This window comes from Platalea leucorodia (assembly GCF_965183815.1).
Source record: "Platalea leucorodia genome assembly, chromosome: 1".
NCBI lineage: Eukaryota > Metazoa > Chordata > Aves > Pelecaniformes > Threskiornithidae > Platalea > Platalea leucorodia.
In genome coordinates this window covers 58,522,094-58,534,809 of record NC_138823.1, presented here as the reverse complement: position 1 = coordinate 58,534,809, position 12,716 = coordinate 58,522,094, and the positions used below count along the sequence as shown (strand labels likewise).

The window sequence follows — 12,716 nt, the reverse complement described above, 5'->3', positions numbered from 1 at the left end:
GTTCTTGAACAAGTATGACAAGACTGCTTTTAAGGAAGGGAAATGGGTTCTCACACCAGTTTCATAAAAACCCAGTATTATTTGCAATTTTCTTATGGATTTGTACAAAACATCTTAAAAAATTTTTCTGTTCTAGAATAATTTATCTTAAAAAAAAAAAAAACCAAAAACAAAAACAAACAAAAAAAAACCACCACAAAACAACAATCCACAAAACCACCACCATTTTACAGTCAAACTACAGATTGCATGAATTCTTCGAATCAGCTCAGCTGACATTATAACAGCCGTGGTAAGTAGATACTGACTACCTGATACACCCCAGAACCCAATTTTGGAAGGTCAACATTTTATCGTTATCAGATAAAGTATGACCAGTTTAAAAAATTCAACTCTTATTTCAGAGAATTTCTCATATAAGATCCTATTTTACAACTGAGATACACTAATATGCTTGAAATATTTAGAAATGTCAGTTTACCTTCTCTTCTCCATGAGCTTCAAGAGTACCAGAAACACGGGAACATCTGAAAGCGGAGTAAGTAACCCTATAAACACAACCAGTTCCATCCACATCCTGCAAATAAAGTTATGAGTCAGATTCAGAAGAAAAACAAACAAACAAAAAAAAAAACCCAAAAAACCCAAAAAACCCACCCCACACAATACACCCACCCACATACCACCCTTGCAAAGGACTGAAGAAAATGCACCCAATCGAGCTGCTTTCAAGTGAACAAATAATATTATCAAGCCAATGAATAAAGACTACAACTACTACAATATCTATGCAGTCACCATGACTACTGACTTCCAGTTTAGAGGTGGTACACTGGCTGGAACATGGCATACTCAGTCTTCAGCTACAGAGTGCTACATAACCATTTTCCTTCATTTCACAACAACAGACCATAATAATTCTAGCATAAAATCGAAGTGACCATCACAGCATTTCAGACTATCAAAAAAAATAGAGAAGCATTTACAAATATCAATGGTACAGCTACAGTAATTGCACAGGCGACAGCAGTGTAATTCAAGTATCCTTGACCTAACTTAAATTACCTACAGAGATACCATGTACAGCCTAATTCCAGCAGCACAAGACTCAAAACAAGGCAAGTCTAGCATTCTGGAGCCAAAGGGGACACACATCTTTCATGTATGCTTGACTACTTAATGCTGTCTGGATGAGGATACTGGATGAGCACAAACAAACTCTTTAAGCCCGCAAGTGAACCAGAAATTGTCCCACAGAACACTGATTCACAGTCAGGGAGCACATTAGAGATGAAAAAAAAAAAAAGGAGTAAAACATTTCCCTGATATGGACAGAGGCAAAAAGAAACTTTGTAACTGGGTTCATGTTCAAATATATATTCTTTCTTGAGAGAACGGAGGGAGAAAGAGAGAACAACAGGAAGAAAGAAGGGAAAAAAAAGCCAAGAGGTTTGAATAAAACTACCAACGCAAGCATTCACTCACTTTAACATAGGGTGGTGCAAAAGATGACAAATGCCATTTCACGTTTTCATCCCCTTTATTCTCCATTTCCAAGTAACTCTCTAGAAGAGAAATATCAGAAAAATACATTAAATGTCTTTGTTCAAGTGTTCAAGTAGCTTTAGTGGAAAGAGTTTAAACTGAAACTATGTTTCAAGATACAGAAGTTTAATGGAAACAGATCTCACCATGCCAGGTCCAAGAGCAGACTCAAAGAAAGCACACTGTCATAAAACTCTTGAAAGCTTATGCAAAAGAAATTTGGAAGTAAAGCCTTCTAGTGAAGAATCATATTGAAGATGCTTACAAGAAACAAAGCGAGACCTAAATCTCACCCTCAATAACCCTAAAACAATAATAGATAATCATCTAAAAGGACCTGAAGCATATCGAAGAACATTATGTGAATGTATTGCTTCTAGTAGGAAGTGAGTATAAATCCAGAGTATGACAAATAGCAGAGAGAGATCTAAGTCACCTCCAACAGTCTCAGTTTATTGCATCCAACCTTTTGGCAGATACCTTCACATACCAGTATACAAAAAAATACCAAAAAAAACCCACAAGATACCAAACTCTCTCCCACGATATTATTTGACTGTTCAGGGAAAAAACACTGATAGTATTCTAGTTTAGGACCAAGCAAATAAAGTTGTATCAAATAAAATCTGTTCTTATCTGTTCTTATGGATTTGTTTCTCAGCATATATATATATATATATATATATATATATATATATATATATATATAGGTAGGTATGTATGTATGTATGTATATGAAACCTCAATAAAAAGCTTATGTTTGACTTGCAGAAAGGAGAATAACTACTGACATTATCAGAAATTCCCAACTTTGACAGTATCGATAAGCATATTTCACACCTTGAAATGTGCCTCTTGCCAAGAATCAATAGGACATTTGTAAGACCATCTCAGTCTAGAGTAGCACTTCAGGAAGTGTAGCTACATATATATTCTGTCACATGTATAAAAATAAGAAAGGAAAGGAGTATTATATTATATGCCTTTTTAAGTGTATTGAAAAAACAGAAATAATTGATAAATTAAGCCTTGAAAGTTCTAACGTCTGTTAAATAAAAATGTAGTGTTAGTGAATCACTAAAAAAAAAAAAATCCTCATTACCTAGAAAAGAAAACTAAGCACTACCAAAAAATCTGGTATCTAGATAACAGAATGACAGTTTCTTACAGTAATTTGGAGAATTTTAAGCATTACTGGAATTAAAAGTACAGACTGAGGATTTGAGACCCCATTATCAAGTGTCCTCCTCGATCATTAAGTACAAAACAAGGATAGCCAGACTCATAGCTGACATTCCTATCGTCTTAAGGAAGAACATTTATTTCTCTGGTACACGCAGATATATTTATCTCACATCTTAGGGACACATATACTGAGGAGGAGAATGGGTCTATTGCAAAAGTGCATTGACCCAAAAGAGCTTCAACAAAACACAGTCATCTCATAGTGCCCTCTTTGCTCAGGCGCAGTATGGTTGCATTCATCAGAGTTGCTTAAAAAATTGGCAGCTTACCTGTCTGTATGCAAACCTATCTATGGGAAAAAGTGTGGCTATACCGCACAAGGAGAAGAAAAAAGAAAAAAAAAAAAAAAAAAAAGAAAAGAAAAAAAGGACTTCTGAAAAGAGTTCCATCACAAGGAGTAACATTTCAAACTACAATCAGAAGAGAGGAACTGGTCAATCACACTTCTCAGACTAAAAGAACAAAGTCAAGGCATTCAAGTTCCCAAACATGCAACACAGTAAATAAAAACACTGAACGCAAGATACTACAGATGTTGCATTTACTAAGTCAGCAATATTACCTGAGCTTTGGCCAGGTCTTGTTTTAGGAAAAACAATGGTTCTGTTCTTTATTTCCATTTTTGTTAGAGGGAGCACTGAGAGAGGCTTTGCCACATGAACAGTAGGACTTTCAGACTGTGGAGTAAATATATCACGTCTTCTAGATGGGAAGTCTGCTCCAGACACACTCTGTGCGACTGCCTCTCGAATTTGCACTTTAATAAACTTTTCCACAATTTGGAGAAAAAGAAAGATTTAAATAGCGAACATTGATATATTAACAAGTCAAACTATTTAGCTCTATTTCCTTGAGCTGTAAGAGCTCATGTTGTTCAGCTTTACATTCCAACAGAGAAAGAGTCTCATGCATTAAATCACCAGGTCTTCTCTAACTTCAGTTCACAAAGTTTAAAGATTTTTAGGACAAGTTTAATTTAGGAGAACAGGAAAATTTACTGAAAATTTGCTAACTAGACATTTTAATTCAATAGGAATAATAATTTAAACTACTTAAATTTAATTGACAACTCCTACAATATTCTGCTTGCAGAGAACGGGAACAGGGCTGCCTCACACAGAACAAGCTTTGTGTTCACTTCTGCTACATAATTAGCGCTTCTAAAAGCTTCAGTTAATGCTAGTAAAATCTTAGCATGCTTTTTGCTTAATTGGATAGGTAGCAAAGAAATGGCAAAAGCATTATCAACTACCAGATCTCTTACAATTTGATTCATTTTGCTACATTCTCTACTTTTGCCCTAGTAGGTTTCTTCTCTTAAATCCTTTTCTCATATTGTAGAACGTAACATAGTTAAATACATGCACAGTCTCCATTTCCTTCTCAACTCACTCTTTTCAACAGCTTCTTTGTTTGTTGGGTTTTTTTAAGGTAGTTTCCAATTCTGTATCATACCTCGCCTTCCTCCATCAAGAAGGAAAGTAGATATGCCATTTTATCCTTTCACTGTCTTTTATTTCTCTCTCCATGCATTGTTACAATTAACCCAAAATACATACTGGCTGTAAAAACAAAAATAAAGTGTCTGTTTCTTTGGGGGAGATTAGCAAGGAGTCTTTCTACTTTTACACTGATGAAAGAAGAAACTGTTGGCTTCATAAGTTTTGTTTATATGCCTTAATTTAATCAGGGAAAAGTCTTGGATTAAAATGCACAAAGAGCAAGAACCTCTTCTAGACATTCTTTATCACAGACTTGTTGGCCAGAGGGTTAAGTTTACTTTAGGGGAGCTCAAAAGGAGCTATGGTGACTTGTCCAATAACCTCCTTTAACTGCTTTTATTTTAACATATTATATAGACTACTTTTATATATGCATGTGTACATATATAAATTTAGCATTTTAGAAAATGATGCATATAAGGCAGTGGTGGGTGTACAGATGCAATTTTGTTGGCAATTCAGTCTAAGTGTACACATCATAGTATTTCTTCAGAGATGAATGAACTAAGAATCTCAGTTTGTAAAACAGCATCTCAACTACATTTATTCTTTTCTTTTTTTGTTTTTAAAGAGAACTTTACAAATTAGAGAGAATAATGGAAGTTGACAGAACTGCTGCCTCATACCTAAAAGGTTTTAGCAACATTACTAGACGTTATCCAGCAAAATAAAATAAACAGTTGTAATCTCAACTCTCAAGTAAGCGACGTACCTTTTGTCCATTATCACAATGGATATAGATTAGGCCACTCCAAGGAATTAATGAAGGCTTTGTGGCAAGTGATGGATTAGGACTCACCAGAATTAGTGTACTGCTCCTAATAAAAGAAAAAAATGTTAACGTGATCCTCATTAGAATGAGTACCTACAACAGATCTCGCTAGCCCCCGCAAAAAAAGGATGCACTTTCAAGACAGTGGGCAAGTGAAGATGATCTAGAGATAGTTAAATTTAAGACATTCAGACATCCAATACATTATCAAGCTTTAGTAGTCAGAAACTTAACACTAACACGTTTTATAAATTTGTCATTGATGGTTGTATAAGGGGTCATAGGGAAAGAGTAAGTCTTACCTATTGTTAACATATACAACCAATCAGGCCATGTAAAGCAGACATATAACTACATTGTTTCAGAAAAACAAGCTTCGATACTAGTCAACAAGGGAATTGTACTGGTCAAACAAACTATACTGTACAAATTGCATTTCAAGAATCTTTTAAACTAATTCTAGTTTTAGAGAAGCAGCTTGCTTTCCTTTCTCTCTTGCAGAACTGATCTTGGAAAAAAGAAAAGCCTTTCAATGTTATCAATGCTTTCTATAGTTATTTAAAGTAGGGGACACTGAAGAGTAAACTCACTTGAAGCAGTTATGGCTTCACGCAGTAATTTGACCAGTAAGAACATAAATTCTAATTTACAATGTTCCATATTCTATACTAGAGACATTTAAATAAAGGAGGGGAGAAAGTAAGCACTAAAGTATTTAAAAAATGAGTACAAAATCACTGAAGGTCATTGGTTGTATGTTAGCAAAAGCACTCAAGCTACACCTGAAGAATTAGCTTAGTATGTCATTAGCACAACACTTTGCACTTGAAAAGTTTAGTGTAGGAACAAGATCAATCCCCACAGGAAAGTCAGTTCCATAATCATTGTCACAATATGACCATCTCTACAAACTTCAACTAACAGATGTTAATGGCCTTAAAATATTAAATAAGGATACTGATATTTCATGAAAGAATTGTGGGGGGTTTTTTGAATGTCTGCAGTTTTCAGAATCTTTTCGCGCATGGCTCTCTCTCTCATGTACAAGCTGCGTTCATGAGAATATGATTTACTAAGTACACACACTATCTGTTATCACAAACCATTCCACTGTCTTTGCTCCTACCAGCTTGTCTTCGACATTTACTGCAAACTTCTCACACAAATCCAACTTGCATGGGGTCACAAACCATGTGTGTCTCAGAAAAGTCATATTCAACCTAAAGACACTACCTCTCAGTACTTTCATTGCCATGGAAAGGAGCAGAGCCTAGGGAAGAAAAACTTTCCAAAGGCAGATCTTGCAGCCTTTGGAGATTCCAACAGTCCCTGCTCCAAAAGTGCAATTCCTTTCACAGCACTTACCAATACTCCCAACACTGAGGCACAGCAACATGCCAGAGGCTAGTTTCAGTTTGCCTCCACAAGAAAATCTCTTGGAATGCTACCAAATTCAGTAGCAACTCAGGACTTTATTATTCCACATTCAGGCAGGTTAGAGGTTGCTTTTAGCTCATTCCATGAAACTTAAGGGGTTTAGTCAAGGTGAAGCACAGGGTGGTCTGCTTGCTTTAGCATGGCAGTCAGTCCTTGATTTTAAGACCTTCTTTCACCATCAGTGAGAAATCAGACCTTCTCCTTTCCTGGCCTAAATCAGTTCAAGAATTTTGTCAGGTCCAGCCATCGCAGTGCATAGTATAAAAGATTCTGGCTGGCTCCTGTCCTGACAGGATGACTGCTCTTGGCACTGCAGGGAGATAGTCATGAAAAGTAAAAAACTGGGCAAGCGCAGCTTGCTGTGCTTAAGTCAGCTGTTCCCACGGGTCTGTTTCCTACTTGCAGGTCTCTGTTCTTGATCCAGACTACTTACTTGGATCCAACATGTGAGGTTTCAGCTCATTCTTTTCCAGTGAAGGGAACACATTTTAAAATTATGCAGCGCAAGAAAATCGCTTGCAGAAGGCCTTCAGTTCCCTCTTTTTAAGAAATCATTCCACAGACAGACCTGAGTCTAGGGTATGAGACACTCAAGATGTCCTTACTTTCACAACCACTGGAAAGTTGTTCATTATTGTCTCTTTTTGAAACCATTGTTCTTGGCACTGATTGAATCTGCAAGGAGTGGCAGATATCCTAGCCCTTCCAGAGAATACCCTTTATTTTGTTCTCACTAGTGGTGAAAGTTTCCCAGCAGTATATCCAAGAATTTACATCTACATGAATACGGAATTAAGTGTTTAAATATATCACATCTTGCTCAGTTAAAGTTTTGTGTTACAAAGTTAAAGCAACTACTTAAACAAAACTCAGAAAGCAAAACCTATTTTTTGTGGAACATAAGACTTTTTTTTTTTTTTTTTTTGGAAGATGAGAATAGTTTAATAACAGGGTGTTAAAAGCCTTTCTGAACTGACCTTAAATAAAACATAAATTTAGAAGTGAGAGGTGGTCAGAACTTTCAAGCATTTTATTGAAAGACTTTGCTGACATCCGTAAGAAGTCTCATACACACATGCAGTGATATTAGGACTACTGTTCCAAAATACTGCTAATTAAGACACACGTGACCTGACACTGGCTTGTCATTCTTTTCATACCTCCAGATACTGAGAAGCCAAAGATTGAGTGGCAAAAAACAGTTTTGTCAGGATAAAAAACAAAAAAAACCACAATCAAGTTCTGAGGACTACCAGCACATTTGCAAAAGAAAACACTAAGTCCCCAGAAGAGAAGCATTCTATAAGAACTGATATTTTTGGGTTGGTTTGTTTGTTGGGGGGATAGTGGGAAGAAGTCCTTTTTGTTTTTAAACATACAGGTCATTTTTAAACAAAAAACTATAGTGAAAGGAGATCTTTATAGCTTCAGCTTTGTTGTTTCCAGCTCCTGGAAAATTATAGAATAATAATGGCACAGAAAATTCCTGGCCTCCAGGTAACTTTGTAGGTGACAAAAGAACATGCCCTCTATACAGAACTATAAAAGGATAAGATCCTAAAATGTAAAAGCTAGATTTGCGTGTTAGCTGGCAAAAAGACTATGCCCTGGAACTAACTAAGGATATAGCCTAAACAAACTAAAATAAATTTCTAAAAACTAACTAAAATTCCTACATTAACTAAATTCCTTAACTAACTAAAAATAAATTCCTCCAAACCCTCACCAAACTTTCACACGTAAAGGAACCTATGAAAAGAAACTTACTCTGGTTCAATAACTCCATGTTGTGGGGTTATTGTAAGGCAGTGAGCTGGCCATGAAAGCTCAAACGCCAACATCCTATTAGAGTAGTTGACAATTTGTACATGTCCAGTATCCGCTGTTCCACCTGTAATATATAAAAAAAAAAGGCTAAAAAAGCTAACAGGAACAAAAGTTCACAGAGGTGCCCAAAATTCAGAGATGCACCAATTAAGATAAAGCATTTTCTGCCCTATTTTTACTTTCACAATGCTTTAAAATCTTCATAGGTATGCAATGCATATTATACATATACACAGAGCACACTACCTCTGACAATTTAACCAAAACTGTGTTCAAACCAAGTTTACTGTTTAGATGTAAAGCTACTGCAGCAAGATTATTGGCCAAGCCACATTTACAAACACAAAATAATTACAAACATAGTATGCAGTACAGTTGTTTTAATACTAGAACGCTTGTTTTATTAACTTCAAAAAATACTTACTAATAGAAGGAGATGTCAAAGTCAAGTACTCAGGTTTAACAGCCCAAGTCTGTTGAGCGTCTGATTTATTCTGAACCAGATCATCATTTTTTACAGGCAATGGAGGACCCTGAGGTCCTTTAACAGGAAGAACATCCAAAGTTGCATTGATATGTCTGTCAGAGTTCTCAAATCTGAAAATAAGACTGTATTAAGCAAAAGTAGTAATAAAAATAACTAATAATAAATAATGAGTAATTATAATAGCCTACTCTTAGTATTTCTCAAAATTTAATACTGAAATACAATGTTCTTTACATGGGCCTTCAATTTAATTCAATTCTCCATTATTAAGAAAAAACTAATTCAGCAGCTATATCATGACACAGCTTTTTCACAGAATGTTCAGAAGTGGAAGGTACCAATTAGAATGGAAGGTACTAAAATAAACAATTACCTTCAGGTGATAATAAAGTAAAATGCTTTCTCTATACATATTTTATTCAGATTAAGAAAGTACCACAGAGAGAAATAAGGCAATGCAGGTTGCGTTTCACGGAATGCTGGAGGTCAGGAGGGACCTCTGGAGATCACCTAGTCCAACACCCCTGCTCAAAGCAGGGTCAGCTACAGCAGCTTACTCAGGACATTGTCCAGTCAGGTTTTTAATTTCTCCACAGATGAAGCCTTCACAACCTCTCTCGGCAGCCTGTTCCAGTGTGTGACCACCCTCACCAGAAAAAAAAAAAAGAAGTTTTTTTTCTCACTTTTAAATTGAGTTTCTTGCATTTCAGCTTGTGTCCATTGCCTCTTGTCCTGTCACCGGACACCACTGGGAAGACTCTGTCTTCTTCTTTACTTCCCTACCAGGTATTTATACACATCAATAAGATCGTCCCCCTGCTCAAGCCTTCTCTGCTTGACACTAAAAAACCCAGCTCTTAGTCTCTCCTTGCAAGACAGATGCTCCAATCCTTTCATCATCTTCATGGCCTAGCATTTCACACCTTTGCTTGCAAAATACACAGCAGATAAGCTCATGTATGAAAGCTAGGAAGCTGCTATTTTAGGATTCAGCATATTTTTTAAGTTAAAAGCTTAACTCATAACAAGTTTGACTTTAAATACTAAAAGAAAAGCAGAAATCCACAGTTAAAGAAAGAATAGCAACTTTTGCTCCATACAATATTGTACAAACATATAGCTCTTCTTCCTATTATTTCTGCTTCTACTTTTAATGCTTCTGAGAATCCCGACTCTGTTCAGGACAGCTGAACTAATACGTGTGAGAATTCATCCCTGAAGACAGCAATGGAACCAGGAAGGCAACTGATTCACGTAATTCCTTGACATGGAATTTCCTACCAGTCAGATTAGTAGTTAACACACTCAGATCTCTTCTAAGAATTACAGTCTACTCAAAAAATTAAGATCCTCATGATGCTTAGCCAGGGAATAAATTCAAATTTAGAAGAACTGATAAGGCTATTGAGTGGAAAAAACAAACAAATGACAATGACCACATAAGAGAAACATCCTGCTTGCTGCTACAGATATTTGTTTTCAACCTCTAGCTTCACAATCCCACTATGCCTGACAAACACCTTGCTAGCCAACAAATCTGTCAGGAGTCCCAAAGTGTTCAGCATCTAGAGTTCAACAGGTACAAGCAATTCCAAGACAACGTCTACATATGTAGATGTTAAACACAACAGGACTAGGTAGGACCCTTTCTTCAAGTATGTAACAGGATCTTGCGAAGAAAAAACACGAAGACTCAAGAAACAACCTATGCAGAAATATTCCTTTTAGTGTTAAAGTTAACCCATCTTTATTTTGTTTTTATGCTACGCTATCTTAGTAAGTAGAATTTATATAGGATTTGGACACTTCTTTTCCTTTTCAGGGCTCCAAATGCTACAGCAACCTGTCTAAATAAAAGTGACAGGTCCATTTTAAAGACCAGGTCTCTGCCAGTCCTCCAAAGAAACCCTCCCAGTAACAGATCACTTCATTCGAGGGAGTGACAGGGGGTAGGGTAGCCTCAGCACTGATCATTCTTTTGATGAGTATAGTACACATTACACTGAAAGGCTAACACATGGGCTGAACAAGGAAAAGGCCACTAAGCCTTTGTAATATACCTATTTCCATCCCAGATGTCAAAAATTCATTAGAAGGAATGAAGCAGTTATAGTTCTATTAGGACTACAACAACAAGCGCACTTTGGAAGTGCCTGTGGAAAAAAAAACAGTTTCTTCAGGTGAAGAATAGGAAGCTGTAGTTAAAGTTAATGGTGTCAGTTGAGGGAATAGTTTACAAGGTATCCTAACAGTTTAAACAGACTATATAGAGAAAAAGCAAGAAGAGCCACCTAGATATTCATTGGAGCCATTCTCATTATAGAGCCAGCTCTTTCACTTGTAAAGCAAGTAAATTTTCATCACTGACATTAAAATCTTCAATGAAAGGAGATGCACATCAGTTAGGCGTTATTTGACAGTTAGCTTTATAGTTACATTACCTGTCTGATTCCAAATGATGTCCAGGAGGCTGTTGAAATCCTTCCCGATCAAAAGTGGAATATCCAACCACAGAAAGGATAACCTTTCGCATATTTGCATAGAAGAGATGGATGTCATTTGTCCCCCGTGGGATATCACACACTAAAAATGAGAGTAATAGAGCAATTCTAATAAGAACAAATCTATAATACTCAGAAATTACACAACAGAGATTTAGGATATAGACCTAGTTAAAAATCTGTTGGCTAATATATCCTAGGTCATTGAAAAAATTACTTACTACAAGTTCAGTTATCAGGCATAAATCAACATTAACATGAGATGTAACATAAAACTAAATACACACCAATTTTAACTTTTTAATTATAAGATAGATATTTTCCACCTTTATACAAATAATACATACTAATCTGATTCTATGCCAAATTAAAGTTAAGTTTTACTTTTTTCACCCTGACAAATGTAAGACTAATACTTTCCTAAGGCTTCACAGAAAGAGATTCAACTTGAGATACTCCCACTGAAAAGTCAGTGAACACTAACCTGTGTAAAATAAGAGTGTACTATTCACAGTGGACATCACCAGGTGACAAGAAGGTAAGGAAGGGCTTGAAGTTTGTATCATTGTTAAAACAAGTAAGAATAACCCAGCTGACTTTTCTAAGAGCTATTCTTCCAGCATCCCTCCTTGAAGGCGTATTTGCAGTATTATACACACCTGTCTCCTAGGTTTTTTGTAACAGTCTTCACTTCAAATTTATTGAGTGAGTAAAGAAAGTAGTACATAAGAAGGCAAGGATCTTTTATGTCCAAGACAAACAAGTTTGAGTAAATAAAACAGTTGTGACCAAAAAGGGAATAAGAAGCTGTATTTCACAAATTCAGGAAAGTACGCTCTCAAAAAGAGACAGAAAAACATTAAGATGCAAGAAGTGGGCCTTGTTTTCTACAGAAAGAAAAAAAAATTAAGCTACCATTAGGAAAACTCTAGCAATAAGGCAGTAAGAGATGAACAAAGATGTCTATGCTCTAACACTGGCTTAACAACTTCAGATCACACTCCAGAACCCAAGTATCTTATCTTCACTAGGATTTTACCTCAACCAAGATGAACAAGCAACAATCTTTACTTTTCCAAGTGAAGACAACATACAATCTATAGGGAAAGAATTGGACTATGACATTTATTCAGGTGTAGCAGCCTTAGAACAGTAAAATTTTTCCATATGTGGATAGAACTAGTTCAAGAAATAGGTTTTGACAGTAAACCTGTTCATGACACTTATGGGTTTGAACACTTGGGGGTTGGTTTGTTTGGTTTTTTTGGGTTTTTGGTGGTTTGGGGCAGCAGTGTTTAAGGACACCTTTACAATATACTGCATTCTTTTTTAATAAATTCCTTGCTAACACAAGCAGAAGTACAAAAAAATATGAACTTATTTAATATCGGAAAGGAAAT

General features: G+C 36.0%; 1 protein-coding gene across 1 annotated transcript in view; it reads right to left on the bottom strand.

Annotated features, from left to right (window-relative positions):
• Positions 1-12,716, bottom strand: part of CEP192 (centrosomal protein 192) — a 74,559-nt gene that overhangs the window by 11,414 nt on the left and 50,429 nt on the right. The window contains exons 32-38 of the mRNA XM_082327231.1: positions 11,257-11,398; positions 8,753-8,925; positions 8,269-8,392; positions 5,005-5,110; positions 3,353-3,557; positions 1,486-1,565; positions 482-577 (exon numbers count right to left, since the gene is read on the bottom strand). Of these exons, the coding sequence (XP_082183357.1) occupies positions 482-577; positions 1,486-1,565; positions 3,353-3,557; positions 5,005-5,110; positions 8,269-8,392; positions 8,753-8,925; positions 11,257-11,398 (926 nt within the window). The remainder of the gene's footprint in view (positions 1-481; positions 578-1,485; positions 1,566-3,352; positions 3,558-5,004; positions 5,111-8,268; positions 8,393-8,752; positions 8,926-11,256; positions 11,399-12,716) is intronic.